The 13,490-nt window shown below is 51.1% G+C and overlaps 1 protein-coding gene across 2 annotated transcripts in view; it reads right to left on the reverse strand.

The window, feature by feature from the left end:
- Positions 1–6,219, reverse strand: part of LOC144934731 (glutamate receptor-interacting protein 1-like) — a 272,140-nt gene extending 265,921 nt beyond the window's left edge. For both annotated transcript variants that reach the window (XM_078860808.1, XM_078860807.1), the window contains exon 1: positions 5,888–6,219. In XM_078860808.1, the coding sequence (XP_078716934.1) occupies positions 5,888–5,942 (55 nt within the window). In that variant the 5' untranslated portion in view covers positions 5,943–6,219. The remainder of the gene's footprint in view (positions 1–5,887) is intronic.
- Between the last annotated feature and the right edge of the window lie 7,271 nt (positions 6,220–13,490).

The following is a 13,490-nucleotide window of genomic DNA, read 5'->3' on the forward strand; positions in this document are numbered from 1 at the left end:
TTAACGTATGTACCAATTGTGCGCTTCAGTTACAATCTGTCCATGCCGCACCATGACAGAATATTCAACTCACAATCTAGAGCCTGTGAGTTCAATTCCAGGCCGGCCAATCACCTCCCTTGGACCATTAAAAAAGTAGCACTTTGTATGCAGTCACCTGTAGTTGCTCTTTTAATGAAAAAAAAAAACCTAGAATTTTTTTTTCTTTTACCAGGTAAGGCCCACTGAGTGATGTCGCTCTTTTTCAGAAGCGACCTGGCCACAAATATTAGCTCAACAAAGTGGCATAAGATGTGTAAATGTATAACAGCCAAATACTCTAAATGTGTGTTTCTAAATGTGGAGGGAAAAACCGGACGACCTGGAGAAAAATCCACACGACCATGGGGAGAGAGACACGCAAACTCCAAATATACAGGTGTCAGGGTCGGGATCGAACCCACGACCAAGCGCGGTAGTTAACATCTCGCCACTGGATTAACTGGCCACTACCAGCGGAATGTGAAATCATGCATTTAGAGTATTTGGCTGCAATAAATTGCCACGTGATAAGCCACTTCATTGAGATATCATTTGTTGCTAGATCGCTTCTGAAAAAGAGCTATAAAGCTCAGTGGGCCCTATCTGGTCAAATAATAAAGATAGTTTTATATTCCATGGTTCTTTCGGTAAAGTCACATAAGAACCATAGAATATAAATCTATTCGCTTTATTGTTTATTTTTTTTATTTTATTGTGTATTTTTTTCTATCTACGTGATTTTACCGAAAGAACCACAGAATATGAATTCCTGCAGTCACGAAAGTTTTAAGTGAAAATGTAAAGATAGTTTTAGTGTTGGCCAAGTGTAGTGAATTGATGGTCCCAGCCCCGGTCATTAATGACTGTACAAAAAAAGAACCCATCCCTGTAAAATCTATTCTGCACCTAATTATGAATAAAGTTCTAGCTCTCAGAATGAAACATCAGTTCGACTGTTATGCGAAGAGCACGGCAGCGCCCCGTGGATCCTGGAAGGTTGGGCAACCCAGCGCTTATTGAGCGACCGCCCCACCGTATGAGCGTGTAATTTCCACCACTGGCTCGGGCAAGCCAACAGAGATGATTGCTGTCCCCCCCCCCCCACAATGCTCATGGGCTCAACGGACAGAAAATATATCATTTCGCTTTTATCTGGACAAAACTAAAGCGAACACCCGATTATTCTGCACGTCACGTTTAAAAAGCCCGTGTGTGTGCATATCTGTCGCCGCAGCCGGCGCTGGTGTCGAATGTCGTGCCGTAAAGGCGTTGGGGCGGGTTATGGCACGCGGGAGAGTCTACAGAGTTCGGGTCGCCTGCACCGCTGATTAAGCTTGCAAATGAGATGTCGATAAGATCCCTGCCTACATCGTTTTATGACTTGCACTTTAACCCCTCAATATATTCTTGGTTCTTTCGGTAAAGTCGCGTAGATAGAAAAACAAAATTAAATTAAAAATAAAAGCAAAAAACCCACGACGTTTCGATCGTAACACAAGCGGTCTTCATTAGGCGGACAGAAAAGAGGGGGCAAGCATCCAAATGCAACTGCTTGAGTCAAAATTTAACCCCTGAATATTTCCGCTCAAAAAAGCCCTCGCCTGCCTCCAGCTGAGCTTTTGCAATCTCCTTACGGAGCGCTACTTACCCACGGATTATGAATCGACGGTCACAGCTTACAAAACGCCTTATTTTGTCGTTCGCGCTTCTCTCGCATTTTGTCACGAAGATAACATCACGACGGATGGGATGTGCTGCCCGATTGCGTTTTATTGAGGCGCGGGACTGGCACAGCGGCAGAGGTGGTGGGCTGTGATTGAATAGGCAGCCGACAGTTTTACTCGAGTGCCGCAAAAATCCACGTGTACTGCACACACAAAAGGCAAAGCCCCCCCCCCCCACAAAGCCTTCAACAGACAGTTGGAGCAAGTGCTATTCGCGAGCACCGATGGAGGCCAGCACAACACCGTGGGCCCGGCAGCCTTTGTCTCCCCAGTGCTGATGTTTGCGCCAATCCAGCAGGTACTAATTTGAGGCTGAGTCGACTTAGGGGAGGCCCAGGACGGGTTAAAAATATTGGCCACTTTATTTTGGTCATGATCGGGAATCTAAGTTGGGTCGCCGGGTTCATCGCGCAGTGCGTTAACCACCGCACTACCGCTCATAATGTGGGCACACACACACGCACACACATGCAAACAAAGGTCAATCACACACACATGCATATGCACAGACACGCACGGCCAAACAAACACGCAGACTTGTATACACACACACACCACCATATACACAAGTTCACACGTGCACACGCACATATAAAAAAAACAGGCAGCCACGCACAGCAGGCTTGCACGCACATACACCAATCACACGCAAAGGTGTGCCCACACACAAAGAAGCTCACACTACGTGGAAACAGTTACACGCAGGTTTGCACACACAAGCTCACACACGATGGATGCATGCATACAACACACATACACACACGCTGTGTTTCCACACACAATCACATGCAGGGACATACACGCAGACGAGCCACAAGCACATGCATCGAGACACTCAGGACAAGTGCAATCAGCGAGCACCTATTAAAGCCAGCACGACCCACAAGGTGTCGTGGTCAACATACGGCCTAACAGCCTTTGTCTTCCCAGTGTTGTCGACGAGTCACTGCTATAGCTACTCGTGCAAGGCTGAGTTAACTCGTGTGGATGCTGACCATGAAACGCTACACAATGCCCTACGTGCCACTGATGTGCAGGGCCAGGAACTGAACCCGGTTTTCTGGTTTCTGGGATCAAAAGAGCAGTGGCGAAGAACAACGCTACTCTCGTCATTGCACAGACGACACACGCGTAGTGACATCGCGCGATGTCGCTGTGTAATGCCGGCCCTAGAGGGGCTTGGTGTGCGCTGGTTAATAGCGCTGGATGGCACCACGCTTGGCGTGCAATGGCAGCCCTTGAGGATCGGGTGTGAGAGTACTGGCCATAGTGAAGCGGTTACTGAAGGCCGTGGCACTCCGGTTGACCCGAGAGGACACGTGACCGGTTAAGTCTACACAGGGGCCCCAAGTGGGGGCTGGGGTGGTCACTTGGTCCGGGTCGAGATCCTGCTCGAGGATTCTGGAAGGTGGTCGTGGCCAAGGGTGGAGCCGGCCACGCTGCAGAGAATAGAAGCCGGGTCCCCCAGAGGGACCGGCGCTGTTGTTCATCCTGAAGAAACCTTCGTCAACGTTCTACGTCCTACCGAGTCTCCAACACGTGGACCTGGACCCAAGTTGTAGTCCTGTCCGTTGTAGCTCGTTACGTTGTGATTAGTGCAGTTAGCCTGGTGGTCACCACCATAGGTTGTTATTCTGTGAAGGGGCAGTTACCCCGTGTGTTGGTATTAATAAATGTGTTGCCTCCAAAGAGTGCGTCTGCGACTCAGTTGAACTCACTACACATGCACACACAAGCTCACCATCATCACAAAGGCAAAGAACTCCCGTATAACATCAACATACTGTTGGGGCAAGTGCTGTTAGCGAACACTTCTGAAGGCCAGAACGGCACACTAGGGGATGGGTGGCCAGCACCATGCCCGACCCGCCTTTGTCTCCCCAGTGGCGATGTTTACGCATCGCACCGGGTACTCATTTGAGGCTGAGTCGACTTAGGGGAGGCCCAAGACCGGTTCAGATAATCGTCACTGGTGTTGGCCCTGAGCGGGAATCGAACTCGGGTCGCCGGGTTCATAGCGCAGTGCACTAACCGCAACACTCAAGCTCCCCCCAACAACAACAACAACCGCCATTCGCCACTAAGTGGCGGTGACGTCACCACGACGCTTGTGCCAGGCCATGTGCACCCTGAGGCCACGTGAAGTGTCGAACGCCCGCTGGCAGGAGGTCACGGGGCAGACCCAGGTGCCACGGGTCGACTGACCGAGATGACCGAGATGACTGGCTGATGCACCACCTGTGCCCCCTACTGTGCCAACTTGCTGTGCTTTAGCCACCCGGCGCTCCGCTCGTTGTTGTGAGCGTCGCTCCTCCGCCCTCCGTTGTTGTTGGAGGGCGACTGCCTCCAACTGCCCAGTAGCGTCCTTCACGAGCCTCCTCCACTGAGGCCGATCTTGACACCGCTGGTACCAGTCATCGGCAAGTCCACTCAGCTCCACATCCTCCTGTACCACATCACTCCATCTCTTCTCTAGCCCGTGCCGCGCCCGTTTAGCCCCCTCGATCCGGCCGAACAAAAGCTGTTTAGGCATGTGGTGGCTGGGCATGCGGGCTACATGACCCAGCCAACGCAGCCTTGCCTGCCGGAGGAGCTCACTGATGGGACTTTGCCCAGATCTTTCAAGGACTTGTGAGCTCCTCACACAATCCAGCCTGGTTAAACCCAGGATGGATCGTAGGCAGGCCAGCCTAAATGTTTCCAACCGGCGAAGATGCTCCACTAGGGGGGTCCACGTTTCGCAAGCGTAGAGAAGGGAGGGAATGACCGTGGCCGAGAAGACCTGAAGCTTCGTGCGGAGCGACAGACCAGGTAGCTTCCACACAGCGTTACGCAACCGATGAAAAGATATTGCCGCTCGACTGATTCGGAGTGAGACCTCTGCTGATAAACTGGAGCCGGTCATAAGCACACTGCCCAGGTATGGGAAACTCTCCACTCTCTCCACAACTGCCCCATCACCGATTGGGAGTTGTGGGGGTGGAGTGCCCGATGGTACAAAATACCCAGGCAGGTACAGTCACACACACACCGTCACACACACACCGTCATACACACACACCAACACACACACGTGCGTGTACACGTGCGCTTGGGGTGCTCGTTCTTTCGTGCAGTCAGGGAACGTGGTCCAGACCAGAAACTCGGTTCGCAAATCCCAATGGATAGGCAAAGTAATACATTATAAATGTGTGCAACTCATGATTGCGAACAAAGCAGGATCTCTTCGGGTGTAATTATATTTACCTAGAGCCCATTTTTCTTCGAAGAGCGATAAACTTGGGTTGTTACACAGACCACAGCCCCACCGATCGGTGGCATCGCGATGTCGCTCAAGCGAAGCGACTCAAGGATGATGCCATTCAAAGCGCAACCGAACGCAGCGCCAGAACGCGTGCGATTAAACATCGACGGACACAAGTCGGACGCAGCTTGCAAGTTACAGCACTAAGTGATACGCATGTGTCTGTGTGTTTTTATTATTGCTGCGATTACATTCAAAGAACGGAGACAAAGATCGCCCCGTTATAGCCTTTAACAGACTGTTGGGGCAAGCGCTGTTAGCGAGCAGCACAAACAGGCGGCGGTCACAGCGCACCTATGAAGCTAACACCACGGGCGAGCCGTCTTTGTCTCTCCCCCTGTCACCGATAATTACCCACCGCACGACGGGAATTAATTGCAAGGCTGAGCCGACTTGGAGGAGGTCCCAGGACCGGCTTCCGATATTGGTCACCGACACTGGCCCAACTCGGGTCGGACCCGGTGTTCGTGTAGCGCAGTGCAGCGCTAACCACGGCACCACCGCTCCCCCAACACATGAACGCGTTCACGCGACACGGGCACACACACACCACACACACACGCGTGAGCACACACACACGCGTGAGCACACACACACATGCGCGGACACAGCTGTAGCAGCAGCAGCAGTGATTACAGACAATCCAAAATTGGGATGCAGCTTATCCCGGGACTAGCATGTCATCATCAGAGCAACGTGTAAAACCCCATCCCGTTTTTTTAAATATTTAAAACATCGCTCAGTCGCTCGCTCTTTCTCCTCTCTCGCTCTCTTTCCCCCGCTCGTTCTGCGACGCAAATACACAACGCCACGACACCGCGCCGTCCGTCATCGTTACCTTTGATGACGCCTTTAAGCATCCGAAATCGGCATTTGAACGAGACGGTGATCATGACGCGGCCGCCGCTTCTCGCCGCCCTCACTCGGCTCCCTCGATCGCCGCTCAGCGCCGCCGCCGCTGCCGCTGCTTCTATCGTCGCCGCTGGGGCTCTGCGGTGCGGCCACACGCGGGGCTCGCAGCGGGCAATGATGCCGCCGCCGCTGCCGCTGCTGCTATGGGGGTGTGGGCGGGAGGTGGTGGGGGAGCTCCACTCGCTGGAGGCGGAGGAGGCGGAGTGAGCGCGTGGTGGGCAGAATCTGCGCCCTGCAGCCCACGTCCGCCGCGAGGGCAACTGCGCACACGGAGATGCCAGGCAGCAGCAGCTGTGGGGCGGTGTGCCCCCCCCTGCCCCCTCCTACCCCCCACGCTCCTCAGCCACGCGGTGCCCCCCCCCCCACTGCCCCCCACGCTCCCCAGCCACGCGGTGCCCCCCCCCCCCACACACGTTCGTTCACACAACTACCCGTCAAGGTTCATTATCAGCAGCATCATCATGACAACTTGTTTTGTGCCCTAGATACATTTAACAGTAAATCATCATTTAAATTACAGAATGATCGCTTGCTTTCCCTTGTTGCGCTATTTCATCCGTCAAGCTAAACGATGAAGGTTCACATTCACGCCGCAACCCACGTTGCTATTCGTGCGCACCAACTTATGTTTGCAAAGGCGGCGGGGGAGCAAGCCGACAACTCAGAGTAGTACAAGAATGACAACAATCGTGGATAGCGGCACCCCCACCAGCCCAGCCCAGCCAACACGGAGCTCCGAGCCTCGCTCCGACCGCTCCCGCTGCCCTCAGTAACCCCCCCACCCACCTCTCTCTCTCTCCCCCGGTTGTCTGCCCCCTTCTCTCTTCGTCTCTCCTCCTCCGCCCCCCCCCTCTCTATCTGCCTTTCCTCTGCACCTCTCTCCGCCCCCCCTCTCTCTCTTCCTCGGCCCCCCTCCACCTTCACCCCCTCCCTCTCATCCTCCGCCTCCTCCCTCTCCCCCCCAAACGCATCCCCCTTTGAAGCAGAGAGGAGAAAGGATGGAGGGGATGTTTATTGGTAGAAACTAACCGGCCTCACCAAATCGGCAAAAAAGAAAACCCATCACGGCATTTGAGAATTGGAATGAGCCTGGGACGCGACAGGGGGTGCGGGTGCTTGCAAAAAGAGGTTGGTGGTGGATTCATGCGAGCGATGGTTTGTGTTGTGTAGGAAAGGAAGCTCATACATGTTTAATGTGCCTCGACGCAATGGCTCGCCCTGTTTGGGAGATGCACGCGCATGGCTTAGGTGGGAGGGGGTGAGGGAGGGACTCGTGATTGCAGGCGAGTGGATTTTATTCCCCCACCGTCCCTGCTCCTCCTCCTCCCCCTCCTCCTCCTTTGTGGTAGCGCATTGGTCGCGATGCACGTGCCAGGGGAGTCTGCACTCGGGACTGAAGGGGCCGACTGGCACGAAAAAAGAACCCCAGCACCGGGAGCGCCTCTCGAGACTAAACCGGCCTTGCCACAAGCGCCCACGTCTATAAATCACAGCACTTACGAGTCGGGGGGTAGGGGGGTGGCCACAGCCTGCATTCACTAATTCATTCACTGACGTATTATCGTCCGCACGCCAATGTTTGCCTTGAAATATTTATGGTCACATTCGGCTCGATAGCACGCCTTGCATAAAATAGACTTTCGACTCCCTCGTTGAGAAGGTGGACAAAGTCGGTGGGGATCGTCCGAGCGTCACGTCACCAAGTGATGGACGGTGCTCGCCGTCGGCTTCGGTGGTGCTGATCCAGCGACGGAGACAACGTCCCACACTTTTCTGGGGCAAGTCTCTTCACAGCAGAACCGCTGGCGACTTCCTAGAAGTGGCATTATTTAAAAGGTCAGGCCCACTGAGCTATACGGCTCTTTTTGAAACGCGACCTGGCTGTCACAAATGAGAGCTCAGCCAAGTGGCTTATCACGTGAAAATATATATCAGCCAAATACTCTAAACGCATGTTGAGTCTAAATATGGATGGAACAACCAGAAGAACCAGAACAAATCCACACGACCACGGGGAGAACACACAAACTCCAAATATACAGCAAGGGTCAGGTTCGAGATCGTACCCCCGACCTCTTGTATACCAGGCGAGATAGATAACATCCTAGCCACCGTGATGATGATGATGAGAAAAAGACGCAAACTAAATATACAACCTGCTGTAAATATACAGCAGGCATCCGGGTCGGGATCGAACCCACGACCTCCTGTATACCAGGCGAGGTAGTTAACATGTCCTCGCCACCGTGTGTATATGATGAGCTGTCAACCCCCGACTGGCAATTCGAACTCGCAACCTTCTGATTGAATCAGAGGCTCCGCAAAGTCATCTGGTCAGGGTTTAAATAAATTGGCGTCATTGATGTTATCTGCGTTTACTTATCAAGGACACAGCAGCCTGAGCAGCTTCTTATAGCTGTCTGCTTATATGATCAATCGTTTGTAAAAATATATATAGAAATAAGCACAAGCTATAAATAGGATATTCTAGTCTCACGAAACGAGTGGCCATGTTAATGGCATCAGTCTTGGAGGCTTACGTTCTGTTTATTAGTAATCCATCAATATTATATAACTATTGTTCTTTGTTGCTCAGCAGGAGCGCCTCGGTGTTTCGCGGCAGATTGCCGAGGCTTGGCTGTTTAAATGCCACATCCTCTTCGTAGCACTTTCACATTAATAGCAGCACGTTGCCAGCTTCAGAGTGGACTTGCTCTATTCCACTGCAAGTGGGAGGACATCAGGAAGCTCAGAGGAAACCCATTCTCGTGATGATGTCAGCTTCTAAAACTGCAGACAACTTGACACCCTGCTTGCTCTACTGCCTGCTACTGGCACCTCACTCCCCCGAAGGCAGGCGATTCACACACACTGCACCTCCATCTCTACATGAACCACAAACCCCACCAGTATGTTGCTAGACCACAACGACATGCACTAACAGAATATAAAATAAGTTACCACCCTTTGTCGTTCCGCTGCTGGATGAAGGCCTTTCTCGTGCCATGTCGGTTATGATGTGCTTTTTTATTATCATATTTCACCACGCTGTTCAGTGTGGGATGGTGGAATGTACGTATGGACTTCTTTCGCACCGTACGTAGCCAACCGTGCTAATCGGAAGTTGGGAGGGTACACAGAACCTGTTCAGATGCAATTCGCGCGGAATTGAACTCAAGTCACCAGGTTCATAGGTGCAGTGCGTTAACTGCTGCACCACCACTCCCCGCGCCTCCCGCACTACCACTGCTAGGTGGGTGCAGGCGTGGGGCCCTGCATCACCAAGTGTCCCTTTGGCCCACCCAAGTAAACTAAACTATAAACAGCTATACAGCTCTTTTTCACTTTTTCAGAAGCGACCTGAGCCAAAAATGATAGCTCAACGAAGTGACTTATCACGTGGACATTTATAGCAGCAAAATACTCTTGAACGCATGTTGATTTTAAATGTGGAGGGACAAAAACTTGAGGACCCGGAGCAAAATCCTCGCGGCCACGGAGAGAGAGAGACGCAAACTCCAAATATACACTACAGCAGAACGCTCAAGGGTCCGGATCGAACCCAAGTGAACCTCGTCAGCAGTGAATTCATGCTGTGATGGACCCCTACACAACGGCTCTACCCCCCCCCCCCATCAGAGAGGAGCCGGAGTTGCTTCCCCGAGATAAATAATCCACATTAAAAAGCCTCCCAAATGGCCCTAACCAAAATAAACGTTAACGGCACACACACATAGACCACCACCGCGCATCCGTGCCGTGCATGTGGATGCTGCATTACGGGACACGGGGGGAGAAAAAAAATGAAAACATCCTTCGGTGTTAATAATGCATTTGTTGAAGGCACAATCTGACAAATGTACCATTTTCTTGCAGCGTGAATGCAACGCGGATGCGACAGCTGCAAACAATCGAGCAATCCTGGCGGGCGGCATAATGTCATCGCGGCGGAGCGGGAGAGAGGAAGGCGACGAGTTGCGTATGTCACTCGGCGTCGGAGGCATTTTTAGATTCACAACAAACGCACACACGCTGACTGCTCTTTTGTTCTGGTCGCCCTTTGACGGAGGGGCGGCGGGGACGCTGCCATAACGGTGCTAAGGGGTCAGCACACCGGACCTGCAATCCCCAGGTCACCGGTCCGATTCAGTCTCCCCCGCGCAGTCGTTATAACCAAGGGCAAGATTATTGTTTTTAAACGCCGCTTCTCTACGGTATAAGTGGGGGACTCGGCAGACAGTCGATCAGCAGGTGACACGTGGTGGGGTAAAGTGTGGGTGTTGCCACCTCCTCTGGCCAGTGCAGAAGAGAAGGCCAAAATACCCTCAAGAGGGGCTGTTCTAGAATCGCCTCCAGTGGAGGCCCTTCTAACAGCAGTGACAATCGGCAGCTCGTGCGTGATGGGGTACTCGCACCTCTTCGAAAATGTTTGGCCAGTGTGGGTAGAGTTGGGAAAATACCCTCCTAGAGGGGCTATGTGGAGCTACACGCAGTAGTGGAGGCCCATACGCCAGAAGTATGGGCCACCAATACTCCAATACAATTTCAGAGCTGCACATTTCTTTCATATTTTTGTTTACCAGTTTCACTTGCAACATTTCTCACAGCAATTAAAATAGCATTTGATTCGAGTCTTCTTGTGTCTATATATATTTAACAACAATTATGATTAAATGATCCAGGAGAGCCTCACCGAGTCTCTGAACTATCTTCAGTCGGACGCTGCATCGGGACGTTTGACGAACCCTAGTCATGGATGTTGCGCCACACGGGGCAGACGGCACGGCACGGCACCACACGCATTGCTGCACGGGCTGCCGTTCGTGTAACAGAGACCACGGGCGATCAGCGGCGCAACAAAAAAAAACTAATAGTACGTGAGTGAGAGCTGGGCTTTGTCAACGCCCGATGATGCTGGATGTAATCTCCAGCGAAACGTCGGACAGCAATTGTCGAAATCCTGCTTGCTTTCCAACATTCCTCCGGTTTGCTGAAAGAAACCGAATCAAATGGCATATTTTCCCACGTGACAACATGATTTGATTGGCTCTGTCAGGTGGTGAAGGGATATATTTTTCACCTGCTATTCGCACGGTTGGCTACATACGGTGCGAAAAAAGTCCAACATACGTACATATTACAAAAAAACATATATTACACCTACGTAAACTAACCCAAAATAAACTATTAATCATCGTTTTGCTTTTCCTTCATCGTTTTGCTTTTCTCTCAGACATGTACTGCACGTGATAAGAAGTGCCACGAAAACCCGAAACCCACGTCCCGCCATCTCCTGGCCACCTCCGCAGCCCAGTGGCGTTTGGGAGACTCATGGTGTGATCCACCCTTAGTGGTGGATCACCCTTAGTGGTGGATCACCACCCTTAGTAGTGGATCACCAGCGTGAACCCTTTGAGCCCTCATAGCCAGGCTGTGACAACATCCAGAAGCATTAACACATCATTGGATCGAATGCAAGAAAAAGAGTGGTCCCATCTTTTGCCGGAGAGCTCACAATATGGGTTAATTTGGGATAAAATGGTTATCAAGAAACTGCATCTTATAGTATTTCTACTCCGTAAATCTGCGTGGTTAGAGACAGTACGAGAAGCACGAGTCCCATTCGGCGTATTATACGAATTGGAGTGTATATCATCGGCATTGGTGCAAATGAATGGAAAACTGAGTTTCTTTATTGCCTACGCAGAGGTCCCACTTGCGCGCACAAAGCATGAACTCTGCAGGTTAGAGACGTAAACATTCACCTCTTTCCGAAGTTCCACTCTCTTCACAACTGAAACATTCGATGCATTTCCCTGCACGCTTTAACGTTCACATGTCACCAGTTTGCTGAAGGGGTCGGATTCACCATGAAATTGTCCGTAGTAACGTGCTCTCCAAAATACAATGGCTCCAGCAGTCATATTGAGGTTGCCGAATACATCAACAGTGTTCAGGAAGGACCTAGAGTGGTTGGTTCCGAATGCAGGTCCGAGCACATCTCAAAGGGGACGTTTTAGAATCGTTTTGCTGGGCATACCACAGGCAACATTGGGTCCACATTACCAGTGAAATCCTGAAACATAAGAGAACCCCGTATTAAATCCCGATAACTGGCTATCATGAAGCACATCAGACACCGGTGTTGAGGAAAAAACCAAGGGCTCACAGGGCGACGCAGGCGATGAGAATGTAACTGGCTGCGTCAATGATTAGACGCACGCCAAATTCCGTGTGTCTCGTGTCCGGTCGGCTGCTGGGAAGCTTCATTGACAGGCGCTGTCTGAAAACGGTTGATCCCGGGGTCGAGATTTAACCCCGCGGGTAATGAGACCGTGGAAGCCGGTTTTAAAGGGGAGGCTTGGGGGAACGACGGGATGTATAAGCACTCCTGTGTTTGTGTACCGGAGCCCAGCCTGCGTGCCGATCTCTGGAACGGGGGGCCCTTTGTGTCAACGTTCAGGTAACGTTTCTGCGACGGTGCATTGCGACCTCTTTTGCGCACCTTTGGTCCTGATAAATGAAACATTCACGAACATCCTCATTTCATCGAATTAATGTTGAAAATGTTGTTTTGATATTTTTTTGTCAACAGAAATATGCATGCATGTTGAACTTCCTTCGCACCGTACGTAGCCAACCGTGGCAAAAATAATCACTTTCAGTTATCTTGCGAGAGCTTTTAAAGGCACAGGGATGTAGAACACACAAAATAAAAGAACATTTTACACGCTCGAAAACAGCCATTGTTTTTTTTTTTAATAGAGCCACTCTTTCTGCGTGTTGTAGGATCAGCTGGAGCGTGCAAAATACCTCAAAACGCCGACTCACCTTCTCCCAATTGTCTGGAGCCGAGGGAAAAATCAACGCTAAGTAATCCGACCAAGAACATACAAATGTGTTCGCTGGTGTCTCTTCCATCCCCATATAACTTCATAAATATTGCCCTAAGTTAACCTCACTGAAAAAGAGGATAAACCACAAGTGGCTGCCTGGGGATTGAACCTGGAATTTCAACGGTGGTGCCCCCGAATGCTCCGACACGGCCCTTATAAACTCCCTGAGCATCCTGTAAAGCCTCTTTCCCTGACGCCGCTTCTTTTTTTACATGCCCATTAGTATGTGCAGGTCAAAGAACATGCCTGTAAGCAAGAACTGCCTTAACATTATGACACAAAACCTGTGTTTGAACCCAAAATCTCAAGGGGTATTCCTTCAACAGCCTAATGCCATCATTTATCCTCATTGAGCAACTCTCCAGCCACTCCCTGACCACATACGTTGGACTGTTAACCAAGCAGCCATTGTAAATGTATGTGGTTAACGCAACCAAAATAACAGAAACGTTCGACCTAACGGGGTGGCTCGGTGGGGTGGCGGGGGGCGGGGATAATGCTGCGTTTTAGGTTCGAATCTGGGCAGCTGCCAAGTGATTTGTGCCAGATTCTCAAGTGCAGATTAGTTGATGGGTTTCAGCCTTCTTGATCATCAATGAGTTTAAAAACATTAAAAAAGCCTCTTACAATTTG

Source organism: Lampetra fluviatilis, chromosome 11 (assembly GCF_964198595.1).
Source record: "Lampetra fluviatilis chromosome 11, kcLamFluv1.1, whole genome shotgun sequence".
Classification (NCBI taxonomy): domain Eukaryota; kingdom Metazoa; phylum Chordata; class Hyperoartia; order Petromyzontiformes; family Petromyzontidae; genus Lampetra; species Lampetra fluviatilis.